Source organism: Thalassophryne amazonica, chromosome 8 (assembly GCF_902500255.1).
Source record: "Thalassophryne amazonica chromosome 8, fThaAma1.1, whole genome shotgun sequence".
NCBI classification, from domain to species: domain Eukaryota; kingdom Metazoa; phylum Chordata; class Actinopteri; order Batrachoidiformes; family Batrachoididae; genus Thalassophryne; species Thalassophryne amazonica.
The window spans coordinates 56,247,028-56,273,458 of record NC_047110.1 but is presented as its reverse complement, the minus strand read 5'-3'; the positions used below and the strand labels follow the sequence as shown (position 1 = coordinate 56,273,458).

The 26,431-nt window shown below is 40.6% G+C and overlaps 1 protein-coding gene across 1 annotated transcript in view; it reads left to right on the top strand.

The window, feature by feature from the left end:
• Positions 1–26,180, top strand: part of LOC117514906 (filamin-C-like) — a 93,163-nt gene extending 66,983 nt beyond the window's left edge. The window contains 26 exon segments of the mRNA XM_034175477.1: positions 404–580; positions 1,280–1,442; positions 2,040–2,185; positions 2,314–2,370; positions 2,465–2,549; positions 2,725–2,734; positions 2,960–3,148; positions 3,233–3,256; positions 3,375–3,456; positions 3,806–3,821; positions 3,906–4,045; positions 10,393–10,521; positions 10,638–10,811; positions 10,957–11,121; positions 11,655–11,858; positions 11,965–12,117; positions 13,026–13,148; positions 14,350–14,598; positions 14,691–14,960; positions 15,094–15,231; positions 15,386–15,501; positions 19,180–19,312; positions 23,911–24,087; positions 24,183–24,401; positions 24,660–24,881; positions 25,993–26,180. Coding sequence (XP_034031368.1) covers positions 404–580; positions 1,280–1,442; positions 2,040–2,185; positions 2,314–2,370; positions 2,465–2,549; positions 2,725–2,734; positions 2,960–3,148; positions 3,233–3,256; positions 3,375–3,456; positions 3,806–3,821; positions 3,906–4,045; positions 10,393–10,521; positions 10,638–10,811; positions 10,957–11,121; positions 11,655–11,858; positions 11,965–12,117; positions 13,026–13,148; positions 14,350–14,598; positions 14,691–14,960; positions 15,094–15,231; positions 15,386–15,501; positions 19,180–19,312; positions 23,911–24,087; positions 24,183–24,401; positions 24,660–24,881; positions 25,993–26,180 — 3,749 coding nt within the window.
• The last annotated feature ends 251 nt before the right edge of the window (positions 26,181–26,431 follow it).

Sequence of the window (26,431 nt, the reverse complement as noted above, 5' to 3'; positions counted from 1 at the left end):
AAAATAGTTACAAAAAAACTTTAGTTGTGTCAATGGCCAGAAAAACAGCAGCTGAGGGTAGTTCACTGTCAAAAGCAGTGTGAGGGATTCTGGGAGAGCTGTAATGATCAATAATTGTGATTTTATTCTGTTATTAGGGAGTTTATATCTCGATTGTTATTGTTGCTACCTGATGTTGTGGATGTACATGGCATGTTAAATTGTACTTTGTGATTACAAGATGATGCTGTTAATTTCAGATGTATAAAAAGAGTCTTGCATATGGGTCAATACAGTTATAAAAGCTGATGCACATTCAGTATGTTAATGTCAGCTCGCTCATAATGATATAAAAACATGAAGTCACACTTGCCATTTTCTTTAGTGACAAGTGATGTTAAAGGTTTTCTCCCCCCAATACTAGGAGTTCTTCGAGAAGTGACAACTCACTTCATTGTGGATGCTCGCAGCCTCACCAAGGCTGGAGGGACCCATGTGAAAGTTCGCATAATCAACCCATCCGGCAGTAACACAGACACCTACATCACTGACAAAGGTGACGGCACCTACAGAGTGGAGTATACGGCGTTCGAGGATGTAAGTGCATTGGAAAATGTATTACATAGATTATTTAATAGCGAGATTTAAAGACCAATGACAAACATTGTATGTGTACGAAGCTAAATTAGACTGACATAGATGCCCTAACTGAATGAGTGCATGCAGACAGATGGGAAAATCACAAACAGGTGGTAGCGTTAGGCAGCGTTTGGGGATAAAACAGGAGTGTGGCAAAAAGAGGGTGAGGGAGAGGGGTATAATACAGAATGATGCAGTGGAGCAATGATGTGCGGGGCAGGGAGGCAGAGAGGCTTTGCTTTATAAATAGTGTGTTCTGGAACAGAAACTCTTAACCAGGCAGGTATGTGTGCTAAAGGCTGCCTGCACACAGCAGGGGAATGACAGCAGATATTAATAGAGGCCTATAACACAAAGCAAAGGGATCACAGAGTACTCCTTTACCACCAGACGCACTCTAATATCACACCATCGTGGCTGTGAATCTGGCATGTAGGCCTGCTGAGAGGAATCTGTCAGAAAAAATTGTTGTAAAATAATGAATAGCAAACAGATGTAAACTCGTGCATTCACCAGAGCTCCAAAAGCCATCTTTTATAAATAAACAGATGTTTACTTTCCTAAATGGGAATGTGTGTGTCCTATAATTAAACACAAGTGGCAATAAAAAAAAGCTTTGAGAACATTTGGGGATAAGCTGGTTTCATCTGTTTTTGTGCAGGCATGCATCTGATCGAGGTGCTGTATGATGATGTACCCGTACCATCGAGTCCCTTCAGGGTATCAGTGGTGGAGGGATGTGACCCGACAAGGGTTCGTGCCTATGGGCCAGGACTGGAGGGGGGAATAACCAACAGACCCAACTGTTTCACAGTGGAGACCAGGTATTGTTCTCAGTTATTCAGAAACAGATTAAGTGAGGCAGTGTCTGTCAGCAGTATACTCAATAAATAAATAAAATAAACTCAATGAAAAGGTTGGGTAGTGCCTAGGAAAGTATTATGCCTTTGATGAGAAATCGAAGTACCATATCTTCCAGAGTATGAGTCTCACCTGACAAAAATACCCCTTGAAGTGGAACAAACAAAACAAAACATTATATATAGTCATACTGGAGTATACGTTTTCACCTTTTTTCTGTATTATCATCTCCTTATTTTGGGTTTTGTGCATTGCTGTAATATACTTTAATTACTGGTATATATTATTTTATTTCTGGAGTTTATTTTTGTTCCGTGCTTTGATTTCCTGGGATTCTTCACAAACTGGGACTTCACAAACCTAGTAAAAAAAAAAAAAAAACCCATATGACTTACACTCTGGAAAATACGGTAAACCAATGACATTTTTAACATTGTGAGATTCTGTGTTTTTGGACAGTGGTTTTGGAAACAGTACTGTGCACCACAAGTACTTCTTTTTTTTTTTCAAGAGAATGTGAATTTCATGTACACTAATGACACATGCGGTTTCTTTCTCAGGGGTGCTGGTACAGGTGGACTGGGCCTGACGATCGAGGGTGGCCTCAGAGGCCAAAATTTCTTGCAAAGACAACAAGATGGCAGTTGCAGTGTGGAGTATGTACCCTTTACCCCTGGAGACTACGATGTCAACATTAACTATGGAGGTTACCCCAATTCCTGGCAGTCCATTCCGTGTGCCCATACGGGACCCTGTGGACCCAAGTAAGGTCAAGTGCTCTGGTCCGGGTTCTGGGCACTGGTGTAAGAGCTCATGTTCCTCAAACATTTACAGTTGACTGCTCTCAGGCAGGTCAGGCTCCACTGGACGTCAGACTCTATGGCCCAACAGGTACATGCTGCATAGCAATAACCTTCACACGATATACTATCATATATCAGCCAGTTGGTGGTACATGAATATTTCCATGCTATGTTACTTCCAGGTAATGTAGAACCAGTTGGTGTGAAGAACAACGGTGATGGTACCCACACAGTTCACTACACCCCAGCCCAGGATGGTCCTACACTGTAGCTGTCAAATATGCAGATCAGGATGTCCCACACAGGTATATTCTGAAAACGAAAGTATAAAGGCTGACAGTATTCACACGAAAAAAGTAGTTGTTAATCACTTTTGTTCCAACTTCAGGCTTTTAAACATTGCTTTAGTAATTATGCCTGACATTTTTCTCTTGATCGTCAGTCCATTCAAGGTAATGTCTTCACCTGGGCATGATGCCAGCAAGTGTCCGCGCTAGTGGCCCTGGTCTAGACACCAAAGGTGTTTGTGCTAGGCATGCCTGTTGAGTTTACGATCGATGCCCGTGATGCTGGAGAGGGACTGCTCACTGTGCAGATCCTGGTGGGTTTAACTACCTTGTTTTTGAAAAGGTCTCTTACTGTTGAATCATAAATTAATGTCTGTTATCTATTAATAGGACCCAGAGGGAAAGCCTAAGAATGCAACCATCCAGGACACAGGGATGGGACATACACTGTTTCCTATGTACCAGACTCCACTGGCCCATACACCATTACTATTAAATATGGAGGAGATGAGATTCCTTATTCCCCCATATCACATTCAGTCCTTCCAACAGGAGATGCCAGCAAGTGTCTACTCACAGGTAAAAAGAATCCTCCATGTTCACAATGTTTTTGATTGTAGTTGTTTATATTATATGTTTAATACCATGGTCTTTTTATTCCAGTTTCTATTGGAGGACATGGCATGTGTGAGTAACTTTGGCTTCATTTTTGTATGGGTGTTATTGCTTAAAAACAGATCAACTATCTCTTCGTTTGTGTGCACTTATTCCTACATAGTGTCATTTTATTCTCTGTACTCAACAGCAAGTCTTCAGAAGGCTGCAGACCTCAGAGGATACAGTCATCACCGTAGACGCCAAGGCCGCCGGGAAGGGCAAGGTGACCTGTAAGGTGCTGACCCCACAGGGAATGGAGCTTGACATGGATGTGTGGAAAATCACGATGGAACCTTTGATATTTACTACACGGCTCCTGAGCCTGGGAATATGTATTTACCATACGGTTTGGTGGACAGAACATCCCCAAGAGTCCCTTTCATGTCACGGTGTGTATGAACAGCTGCTACGTTTGAATGCCCTGGACTTGGTTTGGTATTGTTGAGTATCTACTAGTACATAACCACTTCATTCTTTTGCTCTTCTGTTATCAGGCCACAAATGAGCCAGTTGTTCCCCGTGACACCGTGGATCCTCTCTTTCGTCCTTCTTAACTTCGTTGTTCCTTTTACACCACAGCAAGGAGAACTCACAGGTAACAATGAAAGAAAATGATTCACACCCATAGAAAACACCCTAGAGGACACTGATGTTTTAACTCAGCTGTTGGCATTTCTAGGGGAGGTGCGTATGCCTTCAGGCAAACTGCACGGCCACATATTACGGATAATAATGATGGAACCATCACCATCAAATACCAGCCAACAGAGCGAGGTCTGCATGAGATGGACATCAAATATGATGGCAACCACATTCCAGGTCAGCTATGTGTAGTGTACACTAACATGTTCCCATCCAGTTGTCATGACTGGGTTTAAAGCTGATGATGTTAGGCAATGTACTGTATGCAAAGTAGTAGTCAAAGCTTGATTTGCCTGAAGGTGTGTTGGCTTGCTAGGATATGGAATTACTGCTATAATCTGTGTGCTATAATACTGACTGGGGCCTTTTTGATAGTATTAGCTAACACTAAGTCAGGCAAATGTTAGCTTTTGCTAGCTAAGGGTAGTTAGTTAAACTGTAGGTTAATGGAAAAAGCTGCTAAGATTAGAATTGTTGGTCTACTGCCAACGTGACTTGGACCCAGATAAGCACTAGAAAATGAATGAATAAATGAATACCTAACATCAGTATTCGTAGATCGACAATTGACACAAACTGTTTCAGAATCGCATAAAACAAACAAGATTACTACTTTCATTAACCAACTGTAGTATCTTTTGGCTTATGCCACACATTGGACCAAAGACTTAAACAGTGGTGTCAAAAGTACACACAATTGTTACTTAAGTAGAAGTATAGATACTGCAGTTTAAAAACACTCTGGTAAAAGTTGAAGTATCAACTCGACTTCTTTACTCAAGTAAAAGTTGAAAAAGTATGTGCTCCAAAACCTACTTAAAGTATAAAAGTATAAAGTAACCTTTTTAAAAAAAAAAAAAAAAAAGGTAGATGCCACTATATGAATTGAAAGCTTAATTTAAAACGATTCGTTCTACATGTGGCCCAAGACCCAAAACCCCAAAATTACCCCCCAACACCACCTGCACGAAAATGTTTCAATTCTAGAAGCTCTGAAATGCAATCTGGGACTATTCCAGACAATAAACTGCAGTGAGTGCAGCATCCATTTAGTGAAGAAAAAAAAAAAAACTTTCCTTATTCAAATTCATTCCAGTAGTATTCTGCTCTTACTAGGATGCAGCAGTTTTCTAGTTTGGCAGATTGTTCTGGAGGAAATCACTGAAGAAATTAACACATTGAAAATATGGTTTGACCGAAACAAACTGTCATTAATAAGACAGGGATGAAGTGGAGGTGTAAGAGTCACTAGGTGTTCACAGGAAACATTTATTTATGTATTTATGTATGTTCATTGTTAGTTGCTTTTATATTTTCTGTTGTGTTTCTATTCAGGTTCTTTTTGCCTCTTTCTCTAAAGTTGTATATAATAATCATTAGATTATTAATATATAACAAAAATAAATTTAAGAAATATTACAATTTGAAAACAAATGCACCCGAACGTGATAAGAACTGCAATTGCTTAATGCTAACTTTTAACATGAAAATGCCATAGACATGCTAACGCGTTAGCATCACTCCGTTTTTAAGTTATAAAATACATCAACTGTTCAGAAGACCATAACAAGTCGGTTTAACATAGAAAAGGTAAATAATACTCACAGAAGTATGCTCTTTAGGGTTTTAGCGGGGGAAAATTAAGCGAAAGAAAAAGAATAAACGAGGCAATAGGTCGAAGCATTGCCTCAATCTGCGAACCACTGCTTCGATGGTTCACGGTTCAAAGCAAAGCCGTGCTGCAGAAAAGTTGATTACAGGCGCACATGACGTGAATATACATATAAACATTAAACTGAAGCCAAGGGTAACGAGGCTGTTTGTTTTAAAAATGTAAGGAATAGAAAGTACAGATACTTGTGTGAAAATGTAATGAGTAGAAGTCAGAAGTAGGCAGAAAAATAAGTAATGGAGTAAAGTATAGATACCTAAAAAGTGTACTTAAGTACAGTAACGAAGTATTTGTACTTCGTTACTTGACACCTCTCAATCAACTTCAATCAACTTTTTTCTTGTATAGCGCCAAATCACAACAAACAGTTGCCCCAAGGCGCTCCACATTGCAAGGCAAGGCCATACAATAATTATGAAACACAGTCTACGTCTAAAGCAACATAACCAAGGGATGGTCCAGGGTCACCCGATCCAGCCCTAACTATAAGCCTTAGCGAAAAGGAAAGTTTTAAGCCTAATCTTAAAAGTAGAGAGGGTATCTGTCTCCCTGATCTGAATTGGGAGCTGGTTCCACAGGAGAGGAGCCTGAAAGCTGAAGGCTCTGCCTCCCATTCTACTCTTACAAACCCTAGGAACTACAAGTAAGCCCGCAGTCTGAGAGCGAAGCGCTCTAATGGGGTAATATGGTACTACGAGGTCCCTAAGATAAGATGGGACCTGATTATTCAAAACCTTATAAGTAAGAAGAAGAATTTTAAATTCTATTCTAGCATTAACAGGAAGCCAATGAAGGGAGGCCAACACGGGTGAGATATGCTCTCTCCTGCTAGTCCCCGTCAGTACTCTAGCTGCAGCATTCTGAACCAACTGAAGGCTTTTTAGGGAACTTTTAGGACAACCTGATAATAATGAATTACAATAGTCCAGCCTAGAGGAAATAAATGCATGAATTAGTTTTTCAGCATCACTCTGAGACAAGACCTTTCTGATTTTAGAGATATTGCGTAAATGCAAAAAGGCAGTCCTACATATTTGTTTAATATGCGCTTTGAATGACATATCCTGATCAAAAATAACTCCAAGATTTCTCACAGTATTACTAGAGATCAGGGAAATGCCATCCAGAGTAACGATCTGGTTAGACACCATGCTTCTAAGATTTGTGGGGCCAAGTACAATAACTTCAGTTTTATCTGAGTTTAAAAGCAGGAAATTAGAGGTCATCCATGTCTTTATGTCTGTAAGACAATCCTGCAGTTTAGCTAATTGGTGCGTATCCTCTGGCTTCATGGATAGATAAAGCTGGGTATCATCTGCGTAACAATGAAAATTTAAGCAATACCGTCTAATAATACTGCCCAAGGGAAGCATGTATAAAGTGAATAAAATTGGTCCTAGCACAGAACCTTGTGGAACTCCATAATTAACTTTAGTCTGTGAAGAAGATTCCCCATTTACATGAACAAACTGTAATCTATTAGACAAATATGATTCAAACCACCGCAGCGCAATGCCTTTAATACCTATGACATGCTCTAATCTCTGTAATAAAATTTTATGGTCAACAGTATCAAAAGCAGCACTGAGGTCCAACAGAACAAGCACAGAGATAAGTCCACTGTCCGAAGCCATAAGAAGATCATTTGTACCCTTCACTAATGCTGTTTCTGTACTATGATGAATTCTAAAACCTGACTGAAACTCTTCAAATAGACCATTCCTCTGCAGGTGATCAGTTAGCTGTTTTACAACTACCCTCTCAAGAATCTTTGAGAGAAAAGGAAGGTTGGAGATTGGCCTATAATTAGCTAAGATAGCTGGGTCAAGTGATGGCTTTTTAAGTAATGGTTTAATTACTGCCACCTTAAAGGCCTGTGGTACATAACCAACTAACAAAGATAGATTGATCATATTTAAGATTGAAGCATTAAATAATGGTAGGACTTCCTTGAGCAGCCTGGCAGGAATGGGGTCTAATAAGCATGTTGATGGTTTGGATGAAGTAACTAATGAAAATAACTCAGACAGAACAATCGGAGAGAAAGAGTCTAACCAAATACCGGCATCACTGAAAGCAGCCAAAGATAACGATACATCTTTGGGATGGTTATGAGTAATTTTTTCTCTAATAGTCAAAATTTTGTTAGCAAAGAAAGTCATGAAGTCATTACTAGTTAAAGTTAATGGAATACTCAGCTCAATAGAGCTCTGACTCTTTGTCAGCCTGGCTACAGTGCTGAAAAGAAACCTGGGGTTGTTCTTATTTTCTTCAATTAGTGATGAGTAGAAAGATGTCCTAGCTTCACGAAGGGCTTTCTTATAGAGCAAACAAACTCTTTTTCCAGGCTAAGTGAAGATCTTCTAAATTAGTGAGACGCCATTTCCTCTCCAACTTACGGGTTATCTGCTTTAAGCTACGAGTTTGTGAGTTATACCACGGAGTCAGACACTTCTGATTTAAGCTCTCTTTTCAGAGGAGCTACAGCATCCAAAGTTGTCTTCAATGAGGATGTAAAACTATTGACAAGATACTCTAACTCCCTTACAGAGTTTATGTAGCTACTCTGCTCTGTGTTGGTATATGACATTAGAGAACATAAAGAAGGAATCATATCCTTAAACCTAGTTACAGCGCTTTCTGAAAGACTTCTAGTGTAATGAAACTTATTCCCCACTGCAGGGTAGTCCATCAGGGTAAATGTAAATGTTATTAAAAAATGATCAGACAAAAGGGAGTTTTCAGGGAATACTGTTAAGTCTTCTATTTCCATACCATAAGTCAGAACAAGATCTAAAATATGATTAAAGTGGTGGGTGGACTCATTTACTTTTTGAGCAAAGCCGATAGAGTCTAATAATAGATTAAATGCAGTGTTGAGGCTGTCATTCTCAGCATCTGTGTGGATGTTAAAATCGCCCACTATAATTATCTTATCTGAGCTAAGCACTAAGTCAGACAAAAGGTCTGAAAATTCACAGAGAAACTCACAGTAACGACCAGGTGGACGATAGATAATAACAAATAAAACTGGTTTTTGGGACTTCCAATTTGGATGGACAAGACTAAGAGACAAGCTTTCAAATGAATTAAAGCTCTGTCTAGGTTTTTGATTAATTAATAAGCTGGAATGGAAGATTGCTGCTAATCCTCCGCCCCGGCCCGTGCTACGAGCATTCTGACAGTTAGTGTGACTTGGGGGTGTTGACTCATTTAAACTAACATATTCATCCTGCTGTAACCAAGTTTCTGTTAGGCAGAATAAATCAATACGTTGATCAATTATTATATCATTTACCAACAGGGACTTAGAAGAAAGAGACCTAATGTTTAATAAACCACATTTAACTGTTTTAGTCTGTGGTGCAATTGAAGGTGCTATATTATTTTTTCTTTTTTAATTTTTATGCTTAATAGATTTTTGCTAGTTATTGGTGGTCTGGGAGCAGGCACCGTCTCTACGGGGATGGGGTAATAGGGGGATGGCAGGGGGAGAGAAGCTGCAGAGAGGTGTATAAGACCACAGCTCTGCCTCCTGGTCCCAACGCTAGACAGTCACAGTTTGGAGGATCCCAAAAAAATTGGCCAGATTTCTAGAAATGAGAGCTGCTCCCTCTAAAGTGGGATGGATGCCGTCTCTCCTAACAAGACCAGGTTTTCCCCAGAAGCTTTGCCAATTATCAATGAAGCCCACCTCATTTTTTTGGACACCACTCAGACAGCCAGCAATTCAAGGAGAACATGCGGCTAAACATGTCACTCCCGGTCTGATTGGGGAGGGCCCAGAGAAAACAACAGAGTCCGACATTGTTTTTGCAAAGTTACACACCGATTCAATGTTAATTTTAGTGACCTCCGATTGGCGTAACCGAGTGTCACGCCAATGGCTGGACTTAAATGACACATTGCAATGATGGGAGTGATCAGACAGGCAGGTGCAAGGTTCAGCTAATGTTTAGAAATGGTAAGGTTTACTATAGGGGTGTCTGAAATTGTATTAAATAATTCTTGCAGTCGTGAAGGAGGAAAAATATAAGTGTTTAGAATAAACGGAGGGATACCTCAGCAGAACCCCTGTATTTTGAACCATGAATACAGATGCAACAGTGTGTTAGCTATACAGCAAGGTAACATCAGCAAGCTAAGCAGCAAACATTTCAACCAGCAAGAAAGAGCTTTTCTCTCCTAAATATATTAGATATAATGTAGCCTTCTATTACATTTAGGTACCACTGATTATGCTTTTGATACAGTGTTTAATTTGTTCAACAAGCTTAAGTATGGTACCAAAATTGCTAAGTCCGGGATGCTAACAACACTGGCAGATCATAACAGGAGAACCAGTTAGCCTGTAGCTACAGTTGATGAAGGGTTAGCACAAGAAGCAAAGAATTAAAGTATGCATATGTATTATATAATAATGGCATGCACTGCATACCATTAATTGGCAGATAAATGCTCTATTCAAATATTTGCGATGCAGTCACGATAGTCTCATGATAGACACTCAGAATTACTTTTGTTCTACAATTGCTTGTTTTTATGACCCTTATTCATAACGTACATAAACTATGTTGCAAGAATTGTTGATTTAAACATGTCAACCAATTTTGACATCTACCAACATCTACCATGAGGTGTTGTAGTAATTTGATTTCTATATAAAAACAGACTTTTACCTTCAAACATGAGAACCACACAAAGGTTTGTGGAATTGATCGCAATACCAAGTAATTTATGAGCACAGTTGTAAGTGGTAGTGTTGCAGTCTCAACAAAATGCTATCCTCTATATTAAGACACCACCATGAGTTGAAGTGCCATTAAGGATCATTGTGTCCATTGGGGTGTAGGAAGCCCTCTGCAGTTCTTTGTGGATGCTGTGAACAGTGGGTTGGTGACAGCTTATGGGCCAGGTCTGAGTTACGGCATGGTAAACAAGGCTGCTACTTTCACTGTGGTCACCAAGAATGCAGGAGAAGGTACAGTAGTTTACTTTGTACACTGGTGTTTGCTTTTGCACAGTGAATTTGTTACAGTATATCCACTACAAACTGTGACCACAGGCCACTAAAGTAGCCCTGTTGTTGCCTCTCAGGTGGTCTGTCACTGGCGGTGGAGGGCCCTTCAAAGGCAGAGATCACATGTAAGGACAACAAAGATGGTACCTGCACTGTGTCCTACCTGCCCACTGCTCCTGGGGACTATAACATCATTGTCAAGTTTGACAACAAACACATTCCTGGCAGTCCCTTTACCGCTAAAATCACTGGTGAGGAAATTGTGTGTTTCTTTCACAGATGGTCCATCTTAAAAAAAATTGTATTCAGTTGATTTAATATTATTAGTTTGTATAGGTTATTTTATTGTTAAGCTAAAAAGGTTGACAGGCAACTAAACCGTGCTTTTATGTTAAGGCGATGACTCGATAACCAGGACATCCCAGCTGAACGTTGGGACATCTGCTGACGTGTCCCTGAAGATTGCAGAGACTGATCTGAGCTCTCTGACTGCCAGTATCAGAGCTCCATCAGGCAACGAGGAACCCTGCCTGCTTAAGAGACTGCCCAACAGACACCTTGGTAAGATATTCTGATTTAACACACAGGAGTAAAATTGAGATAGAAAACCTTTAGATTAATTTTATGATTTCAATATAAAAGTTCTGTAGCATATATACTGTATATATAAAACTTTTTTGGATGCTGTTAACTGTGAGATGCTACAGACCTTTTCCTTATTGATGAAACTTGGTGAAAAGATTGGACCTATATTGCAATTAGAGTCCATCCAGTTTTGGGGTGATATTGATAAATGGGAAGATCCAATAAATTTAGAGAAACTCGTATGCAAAAGACATGCTGCTTATGAACAGATGAATGTGTGGTTGTTTTCCCCTCAGCATAGGAAGCAAGTCAACCCCATTTTACAGTCCTTTTTCAATAGGACTGGGAATTGGGATATACTCAACTTTACAAAAAATGGTGGAACCAATCATTTTTATAGCGCTAACATTCCGTGATGACACATATTGGGTCTTGGTGGTGGTAAGCACATATATGAGGGTCCTTTTATTTGTGTAATATTTCTAAACTGTGCCTCATTTCTTTCACAGGTATCTCTTTCACCCCTAAAGAGGTAGGTGAGCATGAAGTGAGCGTGAGGAAGAATGGCAAACATGTGGCCAACAGCCCTTTCAAGATCATGGTTGGCCAGTCGGAGATCGGTGAGGCCAGCAGGGTGAAGGCTTTTGGAAAGGGCCTGGTGGAAGCACACACTTTTGAAATGGCAGAATTCTTTGTGGACACTAGGAATGCAGGTAAGCTGGAAAAAAATAATCTTTATTAATAAGAGGATCAAAATTACAGGCAGCAATTGGCTGTTCAGTTTTCATATCTCTCTCTTTCCTTCTTTCTCTCTCATAGGTTATGGAGGTCTAGCATTGTCTGTCGAGGGTCCAAGCAAAGTGGATATTAATTGTGAAGATGTTGAGGATGGCACGTGCAGAGTGACATACTGTCCCACTGAGCCTGGAAGTTACACTGTTAATATCAGATTTGCTGAGAAGCACATCCCAGGTTTGTACCCACCATTTACAAAATCACATGGGTGGAATTTCATATTAAATGTCTCTGAAGTATCAGCATTCTATTACTTTGCATGCAGGAATTTCCTGTGATTAGCAAAGTAAGCCAAGGAGTGAGTCAGTGAATCAGTGGCTCCACAAAATTTCTGTAGGAAATGCTGATAGGGGACTGTATACTCAGCTCTGAAATTCTGGGTTCTGACAGATACCGATGAGGATCAGTGAACATCCTATTTTGGGTCATCTTCTAATATCCACAGTGGCAATAACATAAATGATGACTGACCGGATTATTGAGTTTTGCAGGGTGTTGGTGATAATTAAGGTTACTATGTCTAGTTCTCATGTTGTAAGCAAACCATATGGTCACGACCTGTTTTAGACTTCTGCAGCACATAACAGGAGTTCATCTCTATACTTTTGCTTCCAATGTGAGACACAACTAATCCGCAGTTCTGAGCATGGGGTGGTACACCCATAATTGGGCAGGGGAGGCTGATGCCCTAGCAAGCAATCTAATCCCCAAGCCTTCTATCATCTCTTTTGGTGTTGAGGAGTCATGATCTAATCCCTCCATTGCACTGTGCCTGTTGGCTTACATCATGTTTACATTCCCTTCAGTCCCCCCTGGGTCACGGCACCAGTGTAACCTGTGTTGTGTAGACACACAGAGTCCCACACTAGGTTTGACCCTCAGGCATGGCACCCAGACACATATGGTAAATGGACTGCATTTATATAGCGCTTTTCCATCTGCATCAGGCGCTCAAAGCGCTTTACAAATAATGCCTTGCGTTCATCCCGATGTGAGGGTGCTGCCATACAAGAGGCTAAACCCCCTAGAACCCTTCTGTCCCTGGCTCATGCTAGTGTCACATACTTTGCATTTTCTCTCAACAGGAAGTCCTTTCACAGTGAAGGTGACTGGAGAAGGAAGGATCAAAGAAAGCATCACCAGGAAGAGGCAGGCGTCTTCCATTGCTTCAGTGGGAAGCACATGTGGTCTTAACCTTAAAATCCCAGGTGAGTGCAGCAATCGGCAGTGGTTAGAGCAGGAGTGCCCAACCTCTTTTGAACCGAGATCTACTTTTAAAGTTGAAAGTATATCGAGAGCTACCAAGCCGTAGCGCCGCCACAATGTATTGTATACCAATATAATAACACAATTTTTGGGCACAAAGAAAAGGTTTTAACATTAATAATACATTATTGAGGTAGATGTGCGTGGTGCAAAGAATAAGCACAAGTAGGCCTCGGACTAGCCCGTAATAACACATGATGTCATCACCTAACTTGCATAATTGGCTTTTTTTTTTTTTTTTTTCTTAATTTGCACTCTGGACATACCTCTTTCATTCAGTTAAATTTGATGTTAATTTTTCTTTTCTTCTCCAGACCTTTAAAGTCTATGTGTGATTTACTCAGGTTTATATTTGCACTGTAAGGCTGCACCTTAACTTTCTTTGTAGTGGTTACAATGACAATAAAGAGTCTGTATCTGTATGTGCATGCAATTGTTATTGACGCTGTAGGAGAGAGGAATAACATTGAGGGAAGGACAAAAAGTGAGTAAAAAACACCCTACATATGTTTAGAAATACAAATGAACTTTCTTCTGTTGATTCTTGGACTTTAAACTAACAAGTGAGTCAAAAGAGACACTCTAGCAGAGCTACTTCTTTTTTTTCCTTTTGTTTATTTGTTTTAACTTTAGTTCTCTCAGCCAATGAAATTGAGTAACTCACTGCTGGCTGTGTGCCTCCTTTTCCGTGCAAGTGGAGGAGGCGCGCGGTCTCCTGTGAGCTTTGGGACGGTAACACCCACTGCTCATTGAGTTGAAATATATGCTTTCACATCAGAGTCACCAAAAGTCTCCAATAAAAAAAGTCGCTAGATTTCTCGCTAGTCACTTTTTTGAATAAAAGTCGCTTGGAAGGGTCTGAATAGTTGCTAAATTTAGCAACAAAGTCGCTCTTCTTCCGCTATGGTGTTTCTTCTTCTTCTTCTTTGGCATTTAATGGCAGCCGGCATCCTTATTGGTGCATTGCTGCCACCTTCTGCATCAGTCTGTTATAGCAGCACTAAATCCTCACGATGAATCCAGATTTTTATTTATTCATGCGATTGACTGGAACTCACCATGCAATCGACTGGTTGAACTAAATGAAGTAAATTAACCCAGCCTCTGTACACTTGTATTCTCACTGATGTGTCTTCGCTGTAGGAAACTGGTTCCAAATGGTTTCTGCTCAGGAGAGGCTCACCAGGACATTCACCCGTAGCAGTCATACCTACACACGCACTGAGCGCACAGAGATCAGCAAAACCCGTGGCGGAGAGACAAAGAGGGAGGTCAGAGTGGAGGAGAGCACTCAGGTGGGAGGAGGAGGAAGCCCCTTTAGGGATGTTTTTGGAGATTTTCTGGGCAGGGAGAGCCTCAGCAGCTTTGCCGGCATCACAGCAAGACCTGAGGGTGAGCGTGACGTTGTGGATCCAAATCTGTGTAAGGGATGAAGGAATGCCACCGTTGTGCTTTACATTTGTTACTCTGTCTGTGTCGCACAGTTGAGAGTGGTTCTCAAGCCATGACAGCTCAGGTGACCAGCCCCAGTGGGAAAACGGTGGATGCCGACATTGTGGATGGGGGGAACAGCACCTACAGCGTGCGTTTTATTCCCCAGGAAATTGGACCCCACACTGTTAACGTCAAGTACAGGGGGCAGCATGTTCCTGGAAGCCCCTTCCAGTTTACTGTGGGCCCAATGGGAGAAGGGGGCGCACATAAGGTCCGCGCAGGAGGCACCGGTTTGGAAAGAGGTGTTGCAGGAGCACCTTGTAAGTTCATCCTGTATCCCAAAAAGGAAACTGGACATTCAATATTTAGAAATTATTTTTACAATTTGGTATTTTTAAATAAATGATTTCAAATGCATTATAAAAAGTTGACCCTTGTGTTAACCCTCTGCAGCTGAATTCAGTATCTGGACCAGAGAAGCCGGCGCCGGTGGTCTTTCCATTGCTGTAGAGGGCCCCAGTAAGGCTGAAATCTCCTTTGAGGACAGGAAGGATGGATCTTGCGGTGTCTCCTACATAGTCAAAGAGCCAGGTAGAACTTTAGCACCTAGACAACTCACATTTTCGGATAGTCTCAGGTTTTATATGAATACGTCATTGTGGCTCCTGTACTTCTTAACTGCTCCACTTTCTGGTTTATTTGATTTCTCAGTTTGTGAAAGCAAATGCATTCTGTATTTTCCCAGGTGACTACGAGGTGTCAATCAAATTCAACAATGAGCATATTCCTGACAGCCCATTCATCGTTCCAATCGCGACACTGTCAGACGAGGCCCGCAGGCTGACTGTCACCAGCCTTCAGGTGAAGACACATTATAACTTCTGTGTAAATACGTATGAGTCATAAGCAAGTGTAGCTACGTCCTCCCGAACGGCAACAACGTCATCAACATACAAATTTTTGAAACAAAACAAATGGTTTCTTGATTCAGTTGCTAATAATTGCAGGTTAATTTATTATATGATTTTGGGATTCAATCTGTCAGTGACTCTGCAAAGATTTACTCTGTAACACTACTGCGTATTCAGCCCTGAAGTGTTGGGATCTGATAGATACAGTTAAGGACCCTCATATTTTGGGCCCATTTTAGCATGGAAAATAACAATAAGATAAAATTAAGACCAACGGGGTCTAGCAGGGCAGCATGGTGGCTTAGTGATTAGCACTGTTGCCTCACAGCAAGAAGGTCATGGGATCGATTCCCCCTTGTGGCCTTTCTGTGTGGAGTTTGCATGTACTCCCTGTGTTTGCGTGGGTTCCCTCCGGGTGCTTCGGCTTCCTCCCACATCCAAAGACACGCAGGTTAGGTGGATTGGAAACTTTGAAATTGTCCACAGGTGTGTGCGGGTGTGAATGTGTTTGTTGGTCTATACTGTATGTGGCCCTGTGACAGACTGGCGTCCTGTCCAGGGGTGTATCCTGCCTCATGCCCTATGGGATAGGCTCCAGCCCCCCACGACCCTTAATTAGAGTAAGCAGTTGAAGGCGAGTGAGTGAGTGAGGGTCTGGTAGTCCACTTTTTCTTGTTTAATACCCTACAAACCAAAAGATACTTTAATTAAAAAAAGGTTGAGTTTCCTATACAATTTAACCCACTAGTCTATAACAGTGACATACTGTATCTTTCTGGCTTTGGTGGGATTTGAACACTAGACGTCTCACTCTTAAGAGAGATGCACCACCAGGTCGGCCAAAGGGAAATCCCCACTAACCAAGCTAGTGGGAACATTTGGACTATTTGGACTTCATCTTGCTACATATCTCATCTCATCTCATCTTCAACTGCTTATCTGGGATTGTGTTGTGGAGCCAACAGCTTCAGCACAGGAACACAAACTTTCCTTTCCCAGGCCACATTAACCACCTTTGACTGTGGGATACTGAGGTTTCCCAGGCCAGTGTGGAGATATAATCTCTCCACCTAGTCATGGGTCTTCCCCGGGGTCTCCTCCCAGATGGACGTGCCTGGACCAGCTCCCTAGGGAGGCGCCCAGGAGACATCCTTACCAGATGCCTGAACCACCTCAGCCAGGCTAAATTCAGCGCAAAAGAGCAGTGGCTCTACTCCGAGCTCCTCATGGATGACCAAGTTTCTCACTTTATCTCTAAGGGAGACACCAGCCACCCTCCTGAGGAAGCCCATTTCGGCCGCTTGTACCCACAATCTAGTTCTTTCGGTCATGATCCAACCCTCATGACCATAGCTGAGAGTAGGAATGAAGATTGACCAACAGTACAGCAGAGCAAATGCAATACAGTCTGTGCTGCCCCAATTCTCTGGCCAATCTCACACTGCATTGTACCCTAAAAAAAACCCTATGAAAAACCTAAAAAAAAAAAACCTAATAAAAATCTAAGGAATCTCATGTACATAAGAATTCACAGCCTTTGCTCAATACTTTTGATTATTAAGCAATTACAGCCTCAATTACAGCCTCAAGTGAATATGATGCCACAAGCTTGGTGGACCTCTGTTTGGGCAGTTTTGCCCATTCCCCTTTGCAGCATCTCTCAAGAGCCATCAGGTTGGATGGGGAGCGTCGGTGCTCAGACATTGTCAGATCTCTTCAGAGATGTTCAGTGTGATTCAGGTCTGGGCTCTGGCTGGGCCACTCAAGGACATTCGTTGCCCTGAAGCCACTCCTTTGATATCTTGGCTGTGTGTTTAGGGTCATTGTTCTGCTAAAAGATGAACTGTCCCCCAGTCTGAGGTCAAGAGTGCTCTGGAGCAGGTTTTCATCCAGGATGTCTCTGTATATATTACATACATTCATGCATTCATCTTTCCCTCAATCCTGACTAGTCTCCCAGTTCCTGCCACTGAAAAACATCCCCACAGCATGATGCTGCCACCACCATGCTTCACTGTAGGGATGGTGCCTGGTTTCATCCAAACATGACACCTGGCATTCACACCAAAGAGTTCAATCAGTCCAGAGAATTTGTTTCTCATGGTCTGAGAGTCCTTCAGGTGCTTTTTGGCAAACTCCAGATGGGCTGCCATGTGCCTTTTACCAAGGAGTGGCTTTTGTCTGTCCACTTTACCATACAGGCCTGATTGGTGTATTGCTGCAGAGATGACCATAGGGTTCTTGGTCACCTCCCTGACTAAGGCCTTTCTCCCCAATCACTTAGTTTAAACGGGTAGCCAGCTCTAGGAAGAGTCCTGGTGTATCCATATGTCTTCCAATTACAGATGATGGAGGCCACTGTGCTCATTGGGATCTCCAAAGTAGTAGAAATGTTTCTGTACCCTTCCCCAGATTTGTGCCTCGAGACAATTCTGCCTTGAAGATCTGCAGACAATTCCTTTGACTTCATATTTGATATGTGCTCTGACATGCACTGTCAACTGAATTCACACCAGGTGGACTCCAATTAAGCTGTATAAACATCTCAAGCATGATCAATAGGAACAAGATGCACCTGAGCTAAAAAGGAAAAGACTGTCATTATGGGGTATTGTGTATAGAATTTTTAGGAAAAAATTAATTTAATCCATTTTACAATGAGGCTGTAAAAAACCAAATGTGGAAAAAATGAAGCACTGTGAATACTTTCCAGATGCATCGTATATATCTCCAGTGGCATTTGAACATCAGCTCTCTTGCTCACACCATGTCAGCCAAAGGGGAATCTCCCTCACAAAGATGGAGGAACATATTTCCACCTGAACTTCACCTTGCTACATATAGATGGAAAGAGGCATTAGTGACATTATGAACATTTATTGCAGTCATGAATGAGTTAACTGTGCATCTGCATTTGCTGTTATAGAAACTTTAACTGTAAGAAAACTTTTTACATTTTTTAGAACCTTTTTTTCACAGTATTGTACATGCAAGTGGGGAATATGTAAAGACCTCATTAACACACCAATACATAAATATTGTGTCATGTATTGAGTTGTAGCTCATGGCTGATAGCATTTTGCCCTTGACGTGTAACTTTATGTGGTGCTGGAGCTAAATGCTGTCATGCTGGGCAGCGAGGAGGGTGTGGATTAACTGTCCCTTGCTAATGTCGGCCAAAACAAGCTATGCTATGCGTGGCAGTCAGCTCGTCTCAGCGATTGTGTTTCTGTTGGAAAGGAAGAAAGAATAACGAGATGTGTGTGACAGCTCAAAATATTGGTGTCCTCACATCACAAACGCTTTCTTCTGCTTCCACAGTTTCCATTACAGCTGCCGACAGTGATAAAAACATGTATTTTTAGCAAACTGAAATGCCACTTCAGAGTGCACTTTTCCAGCACAAGATGTCAGTTGAAGGGCAATATGTGTCCAATGTTTAAAATGTCATGAGCTACGACTGCTCGTCCATCTGTCAGGCTAAAACACCAAAGCACCTTGATGTAACCCCTGACATTTTCTTGCACCCAGCTAGCCACTCGATCTACTCGCACTCAGACTTGATGAGTCACATTTTCCTGTCTGATGCAAACAAAAAAATGTGTTTTTCAAATACTTTCTTTGGCAGGAAAAGGATTTGAAGGTGAACCAAGAAGCTTCTTTCATGGTGCAGCGCAACGGGGCACGAGGTGTGGTGGACGCCAAAGTCCACACACCCTCCGGGTCCTCTGAGGAGTGTTACGTCACAGAATTGGACAGTGGTACGTGTCGACCTCAAATGGTCACACTCAGTAAATCAGCGAAGCTAACTTTTCATTTGTGGATTAGCTTTTCAGCTAATTTTGAAAACTGCTAGCAGACCAATTAACTTCCACTGAATTTAGCGCTGCTAACTTTGAGTCTATTAACCCTTTAAAAATTAAATAAATAAAATTTAACAGTCAAAAAAGTCTTTTTGAAAAATTCAAAAAGAAAAAATAATATAGCACCTTCAACTGCACCACAGACTAAAACAGTTAAATGTGGTCTATTTAACATTAGGTCTCTCTCTTCTAAGTCCCTGTTAGTAAATGATATAATAATTGATCAACATATTGATTTATTCTGCCTTACAGAAACCTGGTTACAGCAGGATGAATATGTTAGTTTAAATGAGTCAACACCCCGAGTCACACTAACTACCATAATGCTCGTAGCACGGGCCGAGGCAGAGGATTAGCAGTAATCTTCCATTCCAGCTTATTAATTAATCAAAAACCCAGACAGAGCTTTAATTCATTTGAAAGCTTGACTCTTAGTCTTGTCCATCCAAACTGGAAGTCCCAAAAACCAGTTTTATTTGTTATTATCTATCGTCCACCTGGTCGTTACTGTGAGTTTCTCTGTGAATTTTCAGACCTTTTGTCTGACTTAGTGCTTAGCTCAGATAAGATAATTATAGTGGGCGATTTTAACATCCACACAGATGCTGAGAATGACAGCCTCAACACTACATTTAATCTATTATTAGACTCAATTGGCTTTGCTCAAAATGTAAATGAGTCCACCCACCACTTTAATCATATCTTAGATCTTGTTCTGACTTATGGTATGGAAATTGAAGACTTAACAGTATTCCCTGAAAACTCCCTTCTGTCTGATCATTTCTTAATAACATTTACATTTACTCTGATGGACTACCCAGCAGTGGGGAATAAGTTTCATTACACTAGAAGTCTTTCAGAAAGCGCTGTAACTAGGTTTAAGGATATGATTCCTTCTTTATGTTCTCTAATGCCATATACCAACACAGTGCAGAGTAGCTACCTAAACTCTGTAAGTGAGATAGGGTATCTCGTCAATAGTTTTACATCCTCATTGAAGACAACTTTGGATGCTGTAGCTCCTCTGAAAAAGAGAGCTATAATCAGAAGTGTCTGACTCCGTGGTATAACTCACAAACTCGCAGCTTATAGCAGATAACCCGTAAGTTGGAGAGGAAATGGCGTCTCACTAATTTAGAAGATCTTCACTTAGCCTGGAAAAAGAGTCTGTTGCTCTATAAAAAAAAGCCCTCCGTAAAGCTAGGACATCTTACTACTCATCACTAATTGAAGAAAATAAGAACAACCCCAGGTTTCTTTTCAGCACTGTAGCCAGGCTGACAAAGAGTCAGAGCTTTATTGAGCCGAGTATTCCTTTAACTTTAACTAGTAATGACTTCATGACTTTCTTTGCTAATAAAATTTTAACTATTAGAGTAAAAATTACTCATAACCATCCCAAAGACGTATCGTTATCTTTGGCTGCTTTCAGTGATGCCGGTATTTGGTTAGACTTTCTCTCCGATTGTTCTGTCTGAGTTATTTTCATTAGTTACTTCCTCCAAACCATCAACATGTCTATTAGACCCCATTCCTACCAGGCTGCTCAAGGAAGTCCTACCATTAATTAATGCTTCGATCTTAAATATGATCAATCTATCTTTATTAGTTGGCTATGTACCACAGGCTTTTAAAGTGGAAGTAATTAAACCATTACTTAAAAAGCCATCACTTGACCCAGCTATCTTAGCTAATTATAGGCCAATCTCCAACCTTCCTTTTCTCTCAAAAATTCTTGAAAGGGTAGTTGTAAAACAGCTAACTGATCATCTGCAGAGGAATGGTCTATTTGAAGAGTTTCAGTCAGGTTTTAGAATTCATCATAGTACAGAAACAGCATTAGTGAAGGTTACAAATGATCTTCTTATGGCCTCAGACAGTGTACTCATCTCTGTGCTTGTTCTGTTAGACCTCAGTGCTGCTTTTGATACTGTTGGCCATAAAATTTTATTACAGAGATTAGAGCATGCCATAGGTATTAAAGGCACTGCGCTGCGGTGGTTTGAATCATATTTATCTAATAGATTACAATTTGTTCATGTAAATGGGGAATCTTCTTCACCGACTAAGGTTAATTATGGAGTTCCACAAGGTTCTGTGCTAGGACCAATTTTATTCACTTTATACATGCTTCCCTTAGGCAGTATTATTAGACAGCATTGCTTAAATTTTCATTGTTACGCAGATGATACCCAGCTTTATCTATCCATGAAGCCAGAGGACACACACCAATTAGCTAAACTGCAGGATTGTCTTACAGACATAAAGACATGGATGACCTCTAATTTCCTGCTTTTAAACTCAGATAAAACTGAAGTTATTGTACTTGGCCCCACAAATCTTAGAAACATGGTGTCTAACCAGATCCTTACTCTGGATGGCATTACCCTGACCTCTAGTAATACTGTGAGAAATCTTGGAGTCATTTTTGATCAGGATATGTCATTCAAAGTGCATATTAAACAAATATGTAGGACTGCTTTTTTGCATTTACGCAATATCTCTAAAATTAGAAAGGTCTTGTCTCAGAGTGATACTGAAAAACTAATTCATGCATTTATTTCCTCTAGGCTGGACTACTGTAATTCATTATTATCAGGTTGTCCTAAAAGTTCCCTGAAAAGCCTTCAGTTAATTCAAAATGCTGCAGCTAGAGTACTAACGGGGACTAGAAGGAGAGAGCATATCTCACCCATATTGGCCTCTCTTCATTGGCTTCCTGTTAATTCTAGAATAGAATTTAAAATTCTTCTTCTTACTTATAAGGTTTTGAATAATCAGGTCCCATCTTATCTTAGGGACCTCATAGTACCATATCACCCCAATAGAGCGCTTTGCTGTCAGACTGCACGCTTACTTGTAGTTCCTAGGGTTTGTAAGAGTAGAATGGGAGGCAGAGCCTTCAGCTTTCAGGCTCCTCTCCTGTGGAACCAGCTCCCAATTCAGATCAGGGAGACAGACACCCTCTCTACTTTTAAGATTAGGCTTAAAACTGTCCTTTTTGCTAAAGCTTATAGTTAGGGCTGGATCAGGTGACCCTGAACCATCCCTTAGTTATGCTGCTATAGACTTAGACTGCTGGGGGGTTCCCATGATGCACTGAGTGTTTCTTTCTCTTTTTGCTCTGTATGCACCACTCTGCATTTAATCATTAGTGATTGATCTCTGCTCCCCTCCACAGCATGTCTTTTTCCTGGTTCTCTCCCTCAGCCCCAACCAGTCCCAGCAGAAGACTGCCCCTCCCTGAGCCTAGTTCTGCTGGAGGTTTCTTCCTGTTAAAAGGGAGTTTTTCCTTCCCACTGTCGCCAAGTGCTTGCTCACAGGGAGTCGTTTTGACCGTTGGGGTTTTTCCGTAATTATTGTATGGCCTTGCCTTACAATATAAAGCACCTTGGGGCAACTGTTTGTTGTGATTTGGCGCTATATAAATAAAATTGATTGATTGATTGATTGAAAAACCTTTGTAATTCTTAAAATCATACATGTTTGCTCCTGCTGGACCATATACACTAATCCAAAATGCAAAATTGACACATTGCACAAAGGCAACAAGTGTCACCTCAAGGAGATGGAGGAGTCGTAGGTCAAGTCAGATTAAATGGATTAATTAATTTAATTAAATGAAAAAATCTTTCCATGCATATTTTGTATTTTCTGTAATGTGAATGAAGTGTATGTTGAATGAAAACTGCTGTAAATTTAATTTGGTCATTTAATTATCATCAGATCTTGGAAAACTAAAACTTTGAGAGCCTCCATCTTTACACATCCACATATTAAACTTTCAACTCTGTTTTTCAAGTTTTTAAAGCCCAAAAACCAGGTTGATGCTAAACTTGGATAATAAGAGTTAGTGGTTAAAGCAGCTATTGGCAGCTTCAACTAAATGTTTTAACAGTTTTTTTTTTTTTTTTTTTGTGATATCACAGTTAACTTTTCAGTTAGCGGATGAGTAGATATCAAGGAAACTTTCCACTAGTTCTAGGGTCCACTAGCCTTAGTCCTTAGTGTTAAGAAGAGCATGATGAAGTTGTTTAATACATTTATGGTAGGCTTTATGTTGCACTAAAGTAGGTTAAGTAATGTTACAAAAGTGTGACCAAAAAATAAACAAAAAAAAATAATAATAATTATGGTGAATTACCATTATTTGTTCATTTTCAGTTCAACAGATTTATAGATAACAGTACAATTAAAGGTGATTATGTATGTCAACAGATCATACTTTTTATTTTTTGTAAATTAAACAAAACTGGATCTGGTTTGTTAGCTATTTGAAAGTATTGCATTTATTTGTGAACTTTAAAATCAATTTGGGGTTGTAATATACACCATCAAATAATATAAAGAGGTTTGAACTAGTGGACCCTCCCCGATATCAAAGTTTTGGGTTAGCTGTGCCCACCAGCGCTGGTACTAAGTAGAATGTAGAATTAAGCGAACTCTGTTTTTAATCTGTGAGCACAGATTGGTAACACTTGTACTTTCCTTCTCAGACAAGAGTGCAATCCGCTTCATTCCACGAGAGAACGGTGTTCACTCCATAGATGTTAAATTTAATGGGTGTCACATCCCAGGAAGCCCATTTAATGTACGGGTGGGAGATCCGGGGATGGTTGGAGATCCAGGCATGGTAACTGCACATGGTCCTGGACTGCAGGGAGGAACCACAGGTAGATATCACCACTCACTCTCAGCTGCTATTATGTGAAGAAATCGTGACACCATCTGTTCAGTATTAATTAGACATTTTCTTCTTTTCCACCAGGTGTGCCCTTAGAGTTTGTGGTTGACACCTGCAAAGCAGGGTCAGGAACTCTGTCGGTCAACATTGATGGCCCGTCCAAGGTCAAGATGGACTGTCGGGAGTGTCCCGAGGGATATAAGATCAACTACACACCCATGGCACCTGGAAACTATCTCATCGCTATCAAATACGGCGGGCCGCAGCACATCGTGGGCAGTCCTTTCAAAGCTAAAATCATAGGTCAGCTTCAGACTCATTCTGCCACCTGATCTGTGAATTTCTCATGACAAGTGTCTCGATAGTGGAACAAATGTTCAGCTGAAAAAATCTGTTCTGTTTCTTTTACTATGGTCATTTTGACGTATTCCTTCACTATTTAGTGTGTACAAAAAGAGACATGAATATACCTTCTACTTTATTTGACAGTCATCATAATAATAATCATGTCAGGACGGAGCCATAACGACAAAAGTGAATCATTCTCCCCGTCTGTCCCAGGCGCACGACTGTCAGGAGGACACAGCCTCCACGAGACATCCTCCGTCTTGGTAGAGACAGTTACTAAGACCTCAAAAGTGGGCGGGGCCTATAGCTCTTCTTCTTCCACCACCTCAGCTAAACTGACATCTGATGCCAGTAAGGTGATTTGTCGTGGCGCAGGGCTGACCAAAGCTTTGGTGGGCCAAAAAAACAATTTTTCCGTCGACTGCAGCAAAGCAGGTGAGACGTGATGCTTATAGAGTGATTAGAACCACACTGTGATTAAAATTACACAGTCGCACACACTTTGTATTTCAGGATTCAAAACACTGTACTCGTACACACAGTGAGAGTACAAAGAGAGATTTTTGTCACTTTGAACAAAATAGATCAATCACTTCTGATCCATTTTTTTTGAAACGCTTGAAATAATAATTATTTGAGAAAATCATTTGATTTCATAACACTCAACAGTTGTTCCAGAAAAAAAAACATTCACTGTTTTGAAATGCTGAAAATGATTCTCCTTTATAAAACATGTGAAACACTAATTAAAACAACTGCATCAGAAATAGTCAGTGTTTCATACTTGTTTTTCAACTTGAAAACACAAATGAACCATTGTCTCAGAAAATGATTCTCTTTTATAAAGCACTCAAAAACACAAACTGAAATAATTGTTTCAGAAATGATTCAGTTTTGTACTTATTTCTGAAGGTGAAAAACTAAATGCACAATGCTTCTGAAAAATTACTCTCCTTTGAAAAAAACAACCTCAAAACACAAACTGAAAGAATCGCTTTAGAAATAATTCACTGTTTTGAACTTGTCTTTTAACTTGAATGAACCCATGCTACAAAAATATTCTCCTTTTTAAAACACATGAAACACTAATTGAAACAACTGCATCAGAAATGATTGTCCTTTATAAAACACACACAATACAGACATTTGTTTCGGAAACAATTCACAGTTTTTACATATTTTTAACTTGAAAAACTAAATGCACAATGCTTCTGAAAAATTTGCCTCCTTAAAAAAAACAACAACAACCTCAAAACACAAATTGAAAAAAATTACTTCAGGAATAACTCACTGTTTTGAATTTGTCTTTAAACTTGAATGAACCCATGCTACCAAAAATATTCTCCTTTTTAAAATACGTGAAACACTAACTGAAACAGCTGCTTTATTGAGCTGAACACTGAATAAAGGGATGCTACAGAAATGATTCATTAATGGTCACATCTAGTGAACCCCCCCCCCCCCCCAAAAAAAATATATTTTTCTGATTATACCCCTGCAGACATACACTATCTTTGTCTGATCACGTCTCATCTCCTTCGTGCAGGTACCAACATGCTGATGGTGGGAGTGCATGGACCTCATGCTCCCTGTGAGGAGGTATATGTGAAGCACATGGGCAACAAGCTCTATAACGTCACCTACACCATCAAAGACAAGGGCAGCTACACCGTCATCGTCAAGTGGGGTGATGACAATGTCCCTGGGAGCCCTTATAAGGTGGCCGTGCCTTAAAAGACTGCACCGACGGACCGTTAGTCTCCTAACTGATGCCCACCCCCATGCTGCTGCACCACACCAATCACCCTATCCTGCCCTTCTCCCTTCTCGTAGCACTGCTCCACACTCATCGGTGGATTCAACTCAACATGCACTAAAAGCTGAAGAACTTTTGCTTAAAGTTTTCTTAATGACGGATTGTTACCGGTCGTGCCAAACATTTCAATAATTGCACATTTTCATTTGCAAGTCTGCAACCATGTTCA